Source organism: Dipodomys ordii, unplaced genomic scaffold, assembly GCF_000151885.1.
Source record: "Dipodomys ordii isolate 6190 unplaced genomic scaffold, Dord_2.0 Scaffold165, whole genome shotgun sequence".
In the NCBI taxonomy this organism is placed as follows: domain Eukaryota; kingdom Metazoa; phylum Chordata; class Mammalia; order Rodentia; family Heteromyidae; genus Dipodomys; species Dipodomys ordii.
The window spans coordinates 2,380,466-2,397,731 of NW_012267381.1; the positions used below are offsets into that span (position 1 = coordinate 2,380,466).

The 17,266-nt window shown below is 38.1% G+C and overlaps 1 protein-coding gene across 1 annotated transcript in view; it reads left to right on the forward strand.

Moving 5' to 3' along the window:
• Positions 1–17,266, forward strand: part of Nsf (N-ethylmaleimide-sensitive factor) — a 149,410-nt gene that overhangs the window by 64,095 nt on the left and 68,049 nt on the right. Inside the window, exon 9 of the mRNA XM_013033300.1 lies at positions 13,461–13,660. Coding sequence (XP_012888754.1) covers positions 13,461–13,660 — 200 coding nt within the window. The remainder of the gene's footprint in view (positions 1–13,460; positions 13,661–17,266) is intronic.

A 17,266-nucleotide genomic window follows, 5' to 3' on the forward strand; every position in this document is an offset into this window, starting at 1 on the left:
ACCATTCCTTCCCTCCCTACCTCCCCAACTCCTTCCTCCCCTCCCCAAGTTGTAAAGTTTGTTTTCAACATAGTCTCTTGTATATCTCTTTGTTACAAGGAGTCATTCTGTATCCTTATTTCAGCATTTTGTTATTTCCCTTCCCCTCCCCAAATTAGAAAAATATACAAGAAATATATACAAATATATCCAAAAATATATACAAGATGCAGGGCACTGGAACCAAATATGGTGAAAACAAGGGTTATACCAAGGGGGAAGAACATACAAAAGAAACAAAAATAATCACATAGTGCATTATAAGTACATTAAAAACAACAGCAAGAAAGATCAAACCTCTTGTGTCCCTGTCTTGGGGTTCATTTCTCTTAGCATCATCTTATATGTTCATTTGTACATAGCTTTTGACCTTTTCTGCTTGTCCTAGACATATACTAGTTATTGCAAATAAGGGAAAGCAGCATTTCTTTATTCTCTTCTTATTCTTCAATCTCTTCATTCCTTCTCATCCTAGAATACTTATTTCAAATCTCACTCTGCCAACTATCTGGTTCCATCAAAAAATAAGCTCAGCATTGCAAAGGATCTTAAGAATGATCTGGTTCACACACCTGCCTTTTGTTTGACTGTTCTTTCCCTTTCTGCTGAGTGACTTCTGCCAAGTTCCTTAGGCTAAACTTGCATTCCTCTAATGACAGAAAACTCACTTTCTCCTAAGGCGGCATTCCAGTTTTGGACAAGTCGAATCTTCCTTTGTTAGGTGATATACATATCCTTATCATTTTTGTTACATTCTCTGGTTCTTTCTCTGAAACTACTCAGAACAAGAATGATGCTACTCCTATATGAAGAAAGAAATTCTATCCAGATCTCAGTTCTCTTCAGATTCATTCTTACTCTTAGCTGCCTTTCCCAGCCTGGTTGGTTCTTCCAGGCATTGCTTTTGAGGCTTGTTCCTCAGTCCTTCACCATCTTATTCATTTCACTGAACTTTGGCATCTATTTATAGTCAGGTGTTAAAGTTGTGAAATTCAGGCTCGGTGAAGCAAGTCGGTTACTGTTGTAATGACTAGCACTCATCATTCTTTGCTCACATCAGTCTTCTTTCAGTGCTGGCTGAAATTGCATTAACATAATCTGACATCCTAATTCCATCTCAACTCACTGAGTTTACTGTGGAGTAGAACTTGAGGTCATCTCTCACAAAGCTTTTCTTCCTCAGCTTCACTCAACTACAGAAACTTATGTTTATTCTTGATAACTTTTATCTCATTAGAATAGCTCTTTACTCTTCTTCAACCACAACTTGTTAAGGAATAATTAAATGCATCTTTATCATTTTATTATTTAAATGAGGCTATAAATCACATATACACAAATATACAATACATATATATTAAATAAAATAACAACCAAGTGAACATAGTATCAGTTTATCAGTTGTAACTCCACTTGTAATATCTCACCTTCATTTTAGACTCACATACTTGTTAAACAGCCAGTTTCCTCAGCTCCTGCAGCAGACTTTTTATTTTTTGGACTGGGGATTGAACCTAGAGCCTTGTCATTCATGTACTTTTGTTTGTTTGTTTTAACCACTGCAGCCACGTCTCCAGTCCTTTTTGTTTGTATTTTATGTTTGAGATAAGTTCACACTACTTTTGCCAAGGCTGGCATCAAACTCACAATCTTCCTGCCTTTGATTCCAAAGTAAGTGGAGTACAGGCATATGCGTGGTTCACTATAGAATTAATAAATTCAAATTTCTAGGAGTACTGTCAAGAAATCTGCATTTTAACAAGTTCTTGTAGACATTGGTATACATTAATGTTTGACAACAGCTCTGTAAGTCTTAAAGAATTGGACTAAAGAGGTGATTGGAGTTAGATAGTATTAAGGAAATGATCTGTTTGTTTGGTTGAGACTGGCTCTCACTATGTCACCTAGACTGGCCTGGAACTCCCTGTCTCCTTGACTCTTCCTCCCTAGTGCTACCATTACAGGTGTGAGCCACCACACCCGGATTAAGGAGCTGATCTCTGGGGAACAGCAAAACATGAACTATTTGAGAGTAAAATTTCCAGCCAAAGAAAAAGAAAGCATAAGTTATCTGCTAGAGAAGACAGAGGTCCCATAGAACAGCAAGTCAAGAATTTAAAGCTAAGGGATAGAGAACAATGAAGAAAGGAAAGACTGCCAAAACTTCTGAAATCAATAAATAAGAAAGAAAAAACTTTGTACCTCTGAAATCAATAAGGATTCCTGCTGCCAGAAGGCACAAGGTAGGACCTGCTAAGAAGCAGCATGATCTTTGTCATGAAGAATTCATGAAATACCAGGCAACACCCTGTGAGGGAGTGTAAGAAGGAGGGGGGTGTCAGATTAGTTAGGAGCGTTGCTCCACATATCCCATCCTTAGTTATAGACTATCTAATGAGAAGATCTATTTAAATCTTGGCTGACTAATTTTGATATAGACTAGTCATGTGGTAGACATTTTGTACAGCTGCTTGGCGCTCACAGCATAGGTGCTTTTCACTTTTTATCATAGCAGAATTCAAAGTGCTTTTGGCATTTTAAAGTTGGTGAGGCAGCAGCAAGCCTCTACTAGACAGAATGATGTCCACAGAATGGATCTGATCAAAGACCTGACTATCCAAATGGACTCAGGAGAAGTGGTCTTATCTTAAATGCTACCTTTTCTGTTGGTACAGGAGTTTGAACTCAGGGCCTTGCACTCTTAACTTGGCTTGCTTGTTCATGGCTGGACTCTGCCATTTGTGCTATGGATCTACCTCTGCTTTATTGCTAGTTAATTGGAGATGAAGTCTTTAAGACTTTAAGGCCACCTATAAACCACAATCCTCCAGCTACTCTGCTTCCTCACTAGCTAGGATTACAGGGATGAACTACGGTGCCCTTTTCTTAAAGTAAAGAGTGCATTGATAAGCAAATATAGAGGACAACACCTGTTTTATTTTGTTGTTATTTAGTTACTTTCCTTTTTTTTACAGAGTTTCATTATGTAGCTCACTTGATCTCCAGCTTGCTATGTAGCATAGGCTGGCCTCTTGCGATCATCTTGCTTCAGCCTAAGTGCTGGGATTATAGACATGCACCACCACACCTGGCTGAGGGTTAACTTATTTTAGATGCTGATCCATACAAACAAAAGTCCCTCTTATATTATGAGTTGACAGAAGTCTTCATTGCGTGTCTGAAAAAGATAAAACTGTTTCTTATAGTAAATAATTACACTGTTCTACTAAAATGGCAAGTCAAGTAGAACTAAAAAAGAATACTATTGATTCTTGTTCCAGTTAAACTTTTTTAAAGAACCAGAGAGAAGTTGACATTATAAAAACTTTGAATCAAAAGATCAAATATTAATTATGATTGTATTGTCTCCAAGTGCATATACCTTTAAGTTAAGAATTCAAATCGGATTTGCACAACTGCATAGAGAAGCTCCCAAAATTTGTGACTGTGTTCTAACTTGCCACTAGTTCTTTAATAGCCTCCCTCTCTGGCAAACTTAATCTGTCTGCATTTGAGCTGGAAGCCATTTGGGTTTCCCCTTTAAACATCACTAATCATTTTAAAAGCTCTTTACCCCTTCCCCTTTTGTGTGTGTGTGTGTGTGTGTGTGTGTGTGTGTGTGTGTATCATGTTGAAATGAATTAAGCACTCCTATCTTAACGTTCTGACAGTGATCACTTCTAATAATCATAATGAACTACTGTCATTCTGTTTACTTTGGTGTATAATTAGTGTTTGTTTCTTCCTCTATTGAATACCTAAAGGCTGACTGACAGCTGATTGCAGCTGGCTTCTGATGACATCTAGGGAAAACAAAAGAAATTCATTTCTTCAGCTAGGCACCAGTGGCTCACACCTGTAATCCTAGCTACTCAGGAGGATGAGACCTGAGGATCATCGTTCAAAGCCAGCCTAAGTAGGAAAATCTGTGAGACTCTTATTTCCAATTAACCCCCAGGAAACAGGAAGTGGCACTGTGGCTAATAGTGATAGAGCACTAGGCTTGACCAAAAAGAGCTCAGGGACAGTGCCCAGGCCCTGAGTTCAAGCCCTACAACCAACAATAACAATAACAAAAAAAAGAGAGAGAAATCTATTGCTTCATAAGAGTTTAGAAAATAAAAATCTTTCATATTTTATAATTAGATTTTTATTTTTATTGTTATTTTTTGATCTGTCATGGGGCTTGAACTGTGGACCTGGGCTATGTCCCTCAACTCTTTAGTTCAAGGCTAGAGCTCTACCACTTGAGCCACAGTGCTACTTCCGGTTTTGTAAGTGGTTTTTTTTTGGAGATAAGAGTCTCACAGACTTTCCTGCTTGGGCTGCTTTGAATCTTGATCCTCAGATCTTAGCCTCCTGAGTAGCTAGGATTACAGGCATGAGCCACTAGTGCCCACTATATTTTATAATGATATTTTAAGGTTATGAACAGTAAACATTACTGTTTAATCTTTGTGTTACGGAGATAAGGTTTTATATATATATATATATATATATGTATATATATATATAAATTTTAAACTAAACCATTCAAGGAAAGAAATTGTAAGTTACTAGATTACATAATTTTTGTTGTTGTTGTTGTGGTCTCCAGCACTTGCTTAACTTTTTCATTCAAGGCTGGTGCTCTCTCACTTGCACCACACCTCCACTTCAGTTAATTAGAGATAAGTCTTTCAAATATTCTACCCAGACTGGCTTTGGACTGTGATCAACAGATCTCAGCCTAAGTAGCTAGGGTAATAGGCATGAGCCACAGGTGCCTGGCTCATAAATACTTTTGTGTATCATTGTCATCGATGGGGCTGGACATGCTTGTCATTGTGAACAATGTCTCTGAGGTGTTTTGCTCAAGACTAGCACTGTACCACCTTGAGCCACAGTTCCACTTCCATTCCTTGTGGTTAATTGGAGATAAGGGTCTCGTGGACTTTTCTGCCCATGCTGGCTTTGAATTGGGATCCTCAGATCTCAGCTTCCTGAGTAGTTAGCATTACAAGTGTGAGCCAGCATCGCCCAGCCAGAAAACACTCTCATAGTAAGTTTCCATTGTCTCATTCACTTATGTCCTTAGTAAAGAACGGTATTATCATTCTGTTCATTTCTTTGACATTCTTATTATTCATACCACCATTAATAGCTATTACATAATGAAATATTAGCCAACATTAACATCTTTCATTTCTACTAGCATATTGATAACAAAATGAGAGCAACTATAGGCAGAGCAGCAAAAGGGATGAATAGGAAGTTGGGTAAAGGCTGCCTGGGTCACCTGCTCCTCCCAAGTGCAGCTTTACCATGTCTCCTTTATCTGTGGGTTACTGGAAACTTTAACATCCTTATTAATTTGTTCAATGATCTTTACTCGCAGACTTTTACCTTCTTATGTCTATTAACCTTTTCCTTCATTCCATCTCAGCCACTCACTTAATGGTTATACCCACAACTTTGCCATTATTAATAACCATACCACTTTGGGGATCTCAAAGTTAAGCTTTCTGCTTGGTAGCTACCTACTTAGCATTTTTCCTTTCTTTTAGCTTTTCTCCAGTAGTTGGAATCCCACTCAAACTTTCAGTTTTTCAATCCACTCTTCTTTACCCAGCTTAGAATTCAAGGTCTGTCACATTTATCTACTGTATACATAGTGTTTCTCACCCTGCTGCCTATTCTGATTTCTCACCCCGGCTAGTAGTCTGGTTATTAAATATGGAATTAGAAAACATAAAACTATGATGTCTGATCTCACTTTAAATTTATGTGCCATATCTCAAGTGGACCCTCAGTATTTCTTAGAATTGGCATTTCCTGCGATCTTTCTGTTTTTCCCTATGTACTGTCCTGTTCTCTGAGGGAGCTAGTTCTTTCTACTATCTCATGTCACAGCTCTTTCCATCTTCCATCTAGAGTAGCTAGTTATCTGGAATAGCTGTTTCACTGAGAAAACAGAGTAGTCAGAGGAGAATGCCCTTATCTACCATCATGGCCTATATCATTTGCTGAATGAGGGAGACTATGTTCTCCTAGAACTTCATTTACTTCTATATTTCACTGTAATGAGAATACTGGGGTTATAGTGCAATGGTAGAGTTCAATCTCTAACACCCCCAACCCCTGCATCATGCCAACTTAAATTCTAAAACCATATATGTAAATCTAATGCTTTTAACCATTTTGGTATACTAAAGAATTATTGCTATATTAAAGAATTGTTGATAAGTTTTGCTCATTAAAAAAAATAGTAGTAGTTTTTGCATTTGCAGTGCTGTGTTTCAAAACCAGGGCCTTGCAAATGGACGCTACCACTGAGCTGCACCTTCATTCCCCACAGTATAGATATTTTTCAGAAGATGATTAACAGGAACAGTTAATGAAACTAGTAGTTAAGTACTTGTATACTGGAAATGAAAACCAAGGCTTTGGAACTATATTCAGTTATACATAGCAGCCCACAACAGTTCTTACATGGGTAAGTTATAGAGAAAGGGGAGAAGTAACTCAGGCACAAAAATTAAAGCTTAAGGGCTGGGAAGGTAGCTCAGTGGTAGAGTGCTTGCCTTGCATGCCTGAGGCCCTGGGTTCGATTCCTCAGCACCACATAAGCAAAAAGCCGGAAGTGGCACTGTGGCTCAAGTGGTAGAGCGCTAGCCTTGAGCTGAAGAGCTGAGGGACAGTGCCTAGGCCCAGAGTTCAGGCCCCACGACCGGACCAAAAAAAAAAAAAATTAAAGCTTAAGCAGGGCACTGGTTACAGGCTCATAACTTTAAAAAGTCTGTGAGTTCTTATCTTCAATTAACTACCAAAAAGCTGGAAGTGGAGCTGTGGCTCAAGTGTTAGAGTACCAATTTTGAGTGAAAAAGCTAAAAGACAGTGTCCAGGCCCTGAGTTCAAGCCCTCATATAGGTGCATGCACATATATGGACACATACAGACACACACACACACACCAAAACAAAGCTTCAAACTGTACAGGATAAAAATAAAAACCCAAATGTCTAGAAGAGATTTGTGATAGTTGATTGGTTTATGTTTTTTTTGTCAGTTGTGGGGCTTGAATTCAGGGCCTAGGTTCTATATCACTGAGCTCTTTTGCTCAAGGCTGGCACTCTACTGCTTCTGGTTTTCTGATGGTTAATTGGAGATAAGAGACTCACCAACTTTCCTGCCTGGGCTGGCTTCGAACTGTGATCCTCAGATCTCAGCCTCCTGAATAGTTAGGATTACAGGCATGAGCCATCAGTGCATGGCCATGTGATAGGTTTTTTTTTTTTTTAATCTTAACTTTGATTGAAAGATTAGTTAACAGACTGGAATCTAAATATGTTGACTTCAAATTATATTAATTAAATCCAATTATTGATGTCATGTTGCTAATCTGTAAGACTCAGTTTTGAAGAGATAGTTAAAAGAAGTCAATATGTTAGCTTATGTGAAATTTGTACTCTACCTACCGTTGTGACTTGCTTATATAATTATAGCAGTGAGTGGTCCCTCTGTGACCTGAATCTCTTATGCTGAATTCATTTACATAATGGCATCCATCAGCTCAGGCATATTTCCCTGATGCTCTGTGCTCTTTCTAAACCACTACTATGTAGCCCCAAATCCCCTCTTCATCCCTTGTTTTTTTTGTAAGACTTGCTTACTCTGCTTCCTATAGTCACCAAAATCTAAGAAGCCTACTCTCAGCTTTCTTCTTCCCCCTGGTTTTAGAAAGAGAGGCCTTCTGACAAACTGTCTTCCTGAATCACCCCTCTGTATTGCCAGAGTTTCTGAAAGTGTGATCCTTGGAACTGCCTGTAGCACTTAGTTTCCTTCTAAGTAGTAGGAAGACACCTTCTTAAAATATTTGAATCTTGGTCTAAGGCCCATTACATAGACCAACATGAACTTCCAAATTTTTAAATCAGACTTCTTTCCAGACCCCTCATCTTTTGTGCATTCAGCCTGTGTCTCTGTAGTCTGCTTAAATATTTTGTGAGTTGAGTACAGTGGTACACACCTGTAGTTGCTACTACTTGTGAAGCAAAGATGGAAGGATCACATGAATCCAGGAGTTTGAGATGAGCCTGGGCAGCATAGTAAAACTTGTCAAGTAAATGAATCTGTCTGTAGGTTTTTTGGTGTATGTGTGTGTGTGTGTAGAGCAGTCATTAAAGAATATTGAACAAGTAGTTTTGATCTTTTTCTTTTTTGCTGGTTTTGGGGTCTGAACTCTGGGCTTGGGTACTGTCCCTCAGCTCTTTAGCCCCAGGCTAGTGCTCTACCACTTGAGCCACAGTGCCACTTCCAGCTTTTTCTGCTTATGTAGTGCTGAGGAATCAAACCCAGGGACTCATGCATGCAAGGCAAGCACTCTACCACTGAGCCATCTTCCCAGCCTGATCTTTTTTCTTTTTCTCTAAGCTGGCTCTTCTTCCTTTTGCCATGTTCTTGTGTCTCTGTGGTTATTATTATTTTATTCATGTGTCAAGTTGTATATATTCATGTCATCTTTGGGTCTTTCTTCCTTCTCTCATTTCCATTTAGTCTCTCAGTTCTGATGAATATTTTGTACATCTTCCTTTTTTTTCCTACTGTTTTCTATGACTATTGCCTCTTTCTATTCCCACTGTCTTACTTGATTATTTAGTATCATGTTTAGATTTCATGGGTTGACCTGAAGGAGTTTAAGAATCTCCTCAGGCTGGGCTTTGGTGGCTCATGTCTATAATCCTAGCTATGTAGGAGGCAGGGATCTGAGGATTGTGGTTCAACACCAGCCTGGGCAAGAAAGTCTATGAAAGTCTCCAATTAACCGCCAAAAAGTGGGAAGTGGAGCTCTGGTAGAAGATAGCCTTGAGTACAGAAGCTCAGAGACCATTCCTAGGCCCAGAACTTTAAGCACGTGCGTGCGCGCGCACACACACACATACACACAATCTCCGCAGCACTGTGTACAAATTTTTGCATTTGTACACCTCCCTGGGGAGGTTCATTAGACTATTCCATGTGAAAGAAAATGAGAAATAGCAATGTTCACAGCCAAAATCCCAGCTAATGGAAGGTAAAGATAGGAAGATTGTTTTCTGAAATTAGCCTGGGCAAAAGTGCAAGACCTCACAAGAAGATAACTAAAGCAAAGTGGCTCAAGTTATAGGACACTTGCCTAACAAGCACGGGGCCCTGATTTCAAGCCCCATTATGAGCAAAAGAAAGTGAAAGAGTGAGAGTAAGAGAGCACAGAGAATATATTTAAATAAATTCCATAAGTTTCGTTTGTGCCTTCCCTTTGCTATTTAATTCACTAACCTAGAACTGATGCTCCTGCATAGGAGGCCTATAAGACATTAAGGGGAAAAAAGGAGCAGCAGTTAGACAGTCCAATAGCCAGAGATCAGAGTCTCCCCAGAGCCAAGCTTAATATCCTAGAGGACCTTAGGAGCAAGCCTGGCATGTGGTGGAGGAGGGTGTCCTCTGGATGCCTCTGAACTCATTTGTTCTGATATTCCCAGAGGACTTGGAGGGTTATGAAAGCTCAATTGGCAAAAATCCAGAGTCAGCTAGTGAGTCAGTGTCTTCAGAAAAGATTAAGAACAGTCTCTAGCCTTCTATCCTCTGCCATCTTTGTTAGTCAATCTTTCCTCCACTTTACCAGAAGTGTTAACATATTATATACATTACCTTACTGCCTATAAAACAAGCTAAAAACTTGCACGGGTTGGAGGCATGGCTCAGTTGGTAGAGTGAAAGTATCAGGTACCAAGTTGGAGTCCCAGTCTTGGATAGAAAAAGAAATACTTGTGAGCATGGTGTCAAAGCCTGCCACAGTTAGGAACCTGTCATAGCCGTCACTCATGACTACTAGGAACTAGGAGAACAGGCATCTATGTCCATACTGTTTGCCTTTGACCATGGTAGTTTCTCTGTTTGTGGTGCCACTTCTTCATTGCTCAACCCTAAACCTTATATTCATCCAGGGCTAGTCAGTATCATCTCTTCCCCCATGTCCATCTCTAATTTTCTGCCATCATCTGGGCAGAATCAGTCTGTCTTGGCTAAATTCCAAAAACATTTCATACATATCTCTAATATGTCATATTATATTACAGATAACATTTTTATTTCTGTCTTTCCTAAGCCAGGATTTCCCTGTAGGTAAGGACTGTCTTTTTTTTCATGTTTGTATCCTTACCATCTACTTTAGTACCTAGTCCAAACAGGAGCTTAATACACTTTTGTTGAATGGAATTAGTTTTTATGACTCATTTAAAATTAGAGACCAGTGCTTATTTAATAAGTCAGAAAGGACTATAATAATAGTAATAATGAGGTCCTATTTCTATTGCTTATTCAAGGAACTGATTTCTTTGTGGAAGTGGATTTCAAAAATCTTTACATGTCAATGTGTATTTTTGATGTACTTACTTGAGATCCTGGAAGAATTAGACTACTAATGCAGAATGAAGCTTCTAAGACTTCCCTATTGGAGTGAGATTAAATATAGTCTGTCATCTCAAGAGACATGTGAGACATTCTAGAATATGCATTTTTATTTATTTTGGCAATATTTTGTGATTTTTTTCACACCACATTAAACTTAAGTTTTTCCATTTATAAAACCAGAGTTACAACTGGGCGCCAGTGGCTCACACCTGTAATCCTAGCTACTCAGGAGGCTGAGATCTGAGGATTGCAGTTCAAAGCCAGCCTGGACAGGAAAGTCTGTGAGGCTCTTATTTCCAATAAACCACCAGAAAACCACAAGTGGCACTGTGGCTCAAGAGGTAGAGCACTCACCGTGAGCTGAATTGCCAAGGAACAGTGCCCAGGCAGTTCAAGCCCCACAACTGACAAAGGAAAAAAAAAGAAAAAGGAAAAACAAGAGTTAACAAAGTTTAGGTTCTAGTACTTATACTATACAGTTTGTTTTGCTAAATTCACTGTCTCAGTCATTACAGATGATTTTTTAGGTGTGAAAATTAGTTCAGCAATAGAAGAAAGCACTCTCCCATTGAAGAATTGAATCCTGCCTTATTCCCCAGGGTCAAGCAAAGCACCAGGTATGTGTGCAGGTGCTTGTCTAGGACTCAATCCTTCACCTATAAATTAAGAATTCCAACTAATTTTGCTAAAGTTCCCCTCTCATATTCTTTTGAGTTTTGGAAAAAAAGAAACAAACAGTTTGATTATTCAGCCCTTAACTTTGCACATTTTACATGTTAGGGTTTGTTTATTTAACTCGTGGCTGGTGCTGTACCACTTGAGCTACGCCTCCACTTCTGGCATTAATAGTATAGTTGGAGATAAGAATCAGACTTCTCTGTCTGAACTGGCTTTGAACCACAATCCTCAGATTTCAGCCTCCTGAGTAGCTATGATTACAGATATGAGCCACAAGCACTCAACATTTTTCTCTTTGTATTAAGTAGTTGTACAAAGAAGTTAAAGTTCAAAAAGTCAGGTTGTAAATACGATGTATTTTGACCAATGTTAGCCCTTCCATCTATCTCCCCATTTCCCTCATCTCATTCCTATTCTCAAGTTATATGGCTCAGTTTTTATGTAATGGACATTACATATCTGATATATTTAACATAATGTATTTAATATAACAACTGCATTTGCTTACCCTTCCTCCTTTATTCATTCATTTGTTCATTTAGTTATTGTTTGGGCTAGTTCTAGGGCTAGACCTCAGGGCATAGGCACTGCCATTTAGCTTTTTTGCTCAAGGGTGGCACTCTACCACTTGAGCTGCAGCTCCATTTGCAGCTTTCTGCTAGTTAATTGGACATAAGAATGTTGTGGACTCTTCTGTCTGAGCTGGCTTGAACCATGATCCTCAGATCTCAAGCCTCCTTAGTAGGATTACAGGCATGAGCCACTGGTGTCTTACTGAGATGCAGTTTTTAAGGCTTTCATTCCAAATAATAGCAAACTATTTTTTATGGGGACACACTGTATATATTGCATTTACAGAGACCTTTTGCATCCATAGTATGAAATCTAATACTCCATTATTTCTAAGAGTGCTTTTTTCAGTATAGTATAAAGAAGAAACTCATCAAAAAGGAACCATGCATCTTAATTGAAGCTGCTAGGAAGATGAAGGTCTCCAGAGGAGCAAACAGAAGCCACATACCTTCATCTTAGAGAATGGTATAGATTCTCATGTAGCATTGGCTAGAAAAGCTCTGGGAAGTCTCAGTCCAGTCTTACTATATTGGATTATTAGTGGCACTTTTAAGGCATTTAGCATTGCTTGTCTGGAACATAATTAAATACTGCTTCTGAAACTTCGTTTTCACCTGGATTGTTCTAAAGAAGTAAATGTGTATCTCACTTGCCATTAGTCCTTTGAAGTAGATAAGGCATTCAGCTTTGTCCACAAAGCTACCATCCATTGGGACCCTATGAATTCCTCTGTACTCATCCAGCTCAAACAGGCATGGTTTGCCTGTTTTTCAAGTGCTTGTATTTAGACCTGTTCCCTATGATGAAGAAAAATATAATTTCTATAGTCTACTGTATTATAATAAATTTATTTCAATTAGATTTGCTTCAAAACAGAATTCCTCTGACCTTAAGGATACTGAAAATAAGTAATATTTAAGAGATATTTAAGAGCAAAGAGACATTTTTGGAGTTAAAAGTAAACCAAGTGCCGGTGGCTCACACCTATAATCCTTGCTGTGATCTGAGGATCACAGTTCAAAGCTAGCCTGAGCAAGAAAGTCCATGGACTCTTATCTCTAACCACCAAAAAGCTGAATGTGAAGCTGTGGCTCAAGTGGTAGAGTGCCAGCCTTGAACAAAAGAGCTAAATGACATCATGTGGATCCTGAGTTCAAGCCACAGGACTGGGGTACACACACACATACACACACACACGCACGCACGCGCACACACACACACACTATTTCTTTTAATAGTGAAAATATACTCTTCTAACTAGCAACTCTGTTTTTGTTTTTGTCTGTCTGGGGCTTGAACTCAGGGCCAGGGTACTGTCTCTCAGCTCTTTTGCTCAAGGCTAGTGCTCTACCACTTTGAGCCACAGTGCCACTTCACATTTTCTGATGATTAATTGGAGATAAGAGTCTCATGGGGACTTTTCTGCTCTGATTGGCTTTGAACCACAGTCACCAGATCTCAGCCTCCTGAGTAGCTAGGATTATAGGTGTGAACCACTGGCACCTGGCACTACTAACTTATTTTCTTTGACATTAGAAATTGTTTTGGGATTTTCTCTCCATTTTTTTAAAAAATGAGGCAGGATGATATATTCTTCTCTGTGTATAATGGATATTAATGTATGAAAGTAGCATCACTGCGCTTTTCCTAAGGTGTATATGAAGAAGAAAGAAAATTTTCCTATAGATATCTTCCTTGTATTTTAACTAGTTATAAATATGTTTTCTTTTCCCTTTCAGGTTGTAAACATGTTAAAGGCATCCTGTTGTATGGACCCCCAGGTTGTGGTAAAACTCTCTTGGCTCGGCAGATTGGCAAGATGTTAAATGCAAGAGAGCCCAAAGTAGTCAATGGGCCAGAAATCCTTAACAAATATGTGGGAGAATCAGAGGCTAACATTCGCAAACTTTTTGCTGATGCTGAAGAGGAGCAAAGGAGGGTAATAAGAATATAAGAATAACTTAGTAAATTTTTTTATCACTTGTATGATATTTCATGTGCAGAAAGCTACCTTACACTGAAGCAGCTCCGTTTTACTGTGAATGGAATTGTTTGAACTAAAATAATAAATCTTGATTTTGGTCTTAGAAAAGAATAAAATAGGCTCAAGTGCCAATAAAGAAAAGAATAAAATAGGCTCAAGTGCCAATATAGCAAGCAAGCTAAGTCATCCTGAGGCCTTGAATTCAAATCCCAATACAGGCAAAAGAAAAAAAATTAAAAATTAGACCAGACGGTTAGTTTTTTGTTAGTATTTTTGTCAACTTGCCTGGGCCACAGGGCATATACACATTTGTTCCAACATTTAGTCACACATTCTGGGTGTGTGTATGAGATGCTTCTGGATAAAAGTTAACTTTGGAAGTGGTAAGCTGAATAAAGAAGATTGCCCTCCGTAGTTTGAGCAGATCCTAGTCTTAAGGTTAGCAACTGTCTTCTCAACAGAAATCATGGGAATAAGACCATTGAACGCTAATTTTAAGGGGCTGAAAGAAAATTACTTGATTGAAAACAAATGTTTCTGTGTTGTACTTACATTTGTCAATAAAATCTATTGTTCTTTTTAATATTTGTGATATTCTATATTTTAGAAAGTCAGTATAGTTCTTCATTGATTTTTTTCTGCATTCTAGCTAAGAATGGTGGCATAATGATATTCATTTCAGTGTTTCAAAGTTAATTTTATTGTCTCCAGCTTTATATTAATTGCTTTTTTTTTTCTTTGCCAGTCCTGGGGCTCAGGGCCTGGGTACTGTCCCTGAGCTTCTTTTGCTCAAGGCTGGCACTCTACCACTTGAGCTATTTCCTGCTTTTTTCTCTTTATGTGTTACTGAGGAATGGAACCCAGGACTTCAAGATTTCTTTTCTCTCTCTTTTTTTTTAATCAGTCTTGGGGCTTGAACTCTGGGCCTGGGCACTGTGCTGTCCCTCAGCTCTTCAGCTCAAGGCTAGCGCTCTACCACTTGAGCCACAGTGCCAGAGTCTCTCGGACTTTCCTGCCCAGTCTGGTTTTGAAAGGTGATCCTCAGATCTCAGCCTCCTGAGTAGCTAAGATTACAGACATGAGCCACCAGTGCCTGGCATTCTTTTTTTTTTTTTTTTTTAGTCAGTTGTGAGGCTTGAACTCTGGTCCTGGGTGCTGTGCTGTCCCTAGCTCTTTAAAAATTTATTTTCTTTAAAATCATGAGATACTGCCGAGTACCAGTGGCTCATATCTGTAATTCTAGCTTCTCAGGAGGCTGAGATCTGAGGATCAAGGATCAGAGCCAGCATAGGGAGGAAAATCTGTAAGACTCTTTATCTCCAATTAACCATCAAAAGGCTGGAAATAGAGCTACGACTCAAGTGGAAGAGCTAGCCTTAAGAAAAAACAAAAAAACTCAGAGACAGCACACTGAGTGTAAGCCCTAGGACTAACACAAAAATTAAAAATAGTAAGATAATTAATATTTAGAAGTAAATAGTTTGAGCTGCTCAAAAAGAAACTTAAAATTAACTCTAATGAACCTGGATGATTATTTTATAAAGTGTTCCATTAGGTAGTTTTTACATGGCTGCAGGGATAACATTGATACTGTTTTTATTTTTATTTTATTTTTTTGAAAATTTTGGAATTTTATATTGAAGATTAAAATCTATAATGCAAAAATATATTGTACAAGTCAACAAGATTAATAATAAATGGGAAAAGATGAGCAAAAACTCTACATAGTTAGGTTATAGAAAACAATATTTGAATTCAGAATAAACATACAAAAATGCTCTTATCAGAAAATCCAGATATACAAGTATGAGCAATAAAATTTGATACTGTTTTTAAACGTGCAAGCAGTTTAAATATGACACAACTAATGATAAAACTGAGTTGGCAAAGAATTTCTAGATAGAAATTAATCATAGGCAGTCTTTTTCAGTTATGCTTCTTTTGGTCTTAATATCCAGAAATGGCTTGGTATACCCAGCTAACGACCCCATGCAGAGTAAATGTGTGTTATATAATAAAGAAGCACATCTCTTCTGTGATTCTGGACAGTTTAGGCTGACAGAGATGAGCACTTCCATATAGGTCAAACTAGTTAAATATAGAACAGCCACTTTTGAAGGCTGTTGCCAGGGGCTCAATAGCATCAGCTCTGTTTCTATGGGGAAAGACTGCAGATTTTTTTTTTTTTAAAGCTAGAAGCCAAGGAATTCAAGAGGATTGTCTTGTGGAAATGTAAAGCCTTAGTAAATGGTTTATTGATGACTCACCTATATTAATCTGTGAACATTAATCTTAACATCCTTCTTTACTTGTTCCTAATTTATTGCAGTAAGAGTTTGCCTTTATTTAACTAGTGCACCTGTAAAATTTAATGTTATTATCCTGACTAGGTTGGGAGGGGAACTGATGACAGGTCACAAGATTAGTAAGGCCGTGAAAAGGTCAGAATTGTACTGAATTATGTTAAGGACAGATTGACCTGTGATCATTTAATTAAACACAGTGTTCTTATTGTCTTTGGAATCTCTATCCACATAGGCTGTTTTTGATGTCGGACTGAGAAGGGAGTTGTGATTCTAGCAACATCACCATTTTTTCAGTCACAAACAAGAATATTCTGATTGTGCGTTGAAGATGGCAGAAAATTAAGTATAGCTTTGGCAAAGCTAAGCTTGTGGTTCCAATTTTTCATTACCAGTCATGAATGGTTTTTGGTGTGGGATTTTTTTTTAAGGAATAAGCTATCATGTATCATTAGATGTCTATTGAGTAAACAATGATATTGAGAAATTTGAGAAATGAAATTTATATTTTTTTCAGGGTTGAATTTAATTTTTAAAATATTTGTGGAAGAAGCAGGGTGCTAGTGGCTCACATCTGTAATCCTAGTTACTCAGGAGGCTGAGATATGAGAATCACTGTTCAAAGCCAGCTGGGGCAGGAAAGTCCTTGAGATACTTATCTCCAATTAACTATAAGAAGCAAAAGTGGTGCTGTGACTTAAGTGATAGAATGCTAGCCTTGAGTGAAAAAACTAATAGACAGTGCTCAGGTCTAGGTTCAAGCCCCAGTACCAGCAAAATAAGGTCTTTTTCTAAGGATTGTCTCTGTTCTCATTTTACTTTATGGAAAACTCATCAGTTTCTATATCAAATAAGTGAATATTAGTGAATATGAATCATATTCCATTTCTTCAACCAATTTTCCTATTCCTAACCACCTTCTGAGTGGAGGTAACTTTTAACTATTTAAAATGACAAAGGAAACATCAAATCTACTGTTTCTGGGATTATCTTTCCACCAGAACTCAAAGAAAGAGAGGAAGTTGCCCCTTGCTGATCTGATAAATATGAATTGTTTCAATTAGTGAGATAGACATATAAATTCACAGCTAATTTTAGATTAATTGCTTTCTACTTACATAGTTACTCAGCATATAACACATTTCTGTTTTTTGGCTATCCAGTATGAGGTCCTGGAATGTAATTTTAGTTTGCAGAATTCTGAGAGTACAGTTCTTTAAAAAAGCAACAGTTGTGATTGTTATACTTGCTATATTTA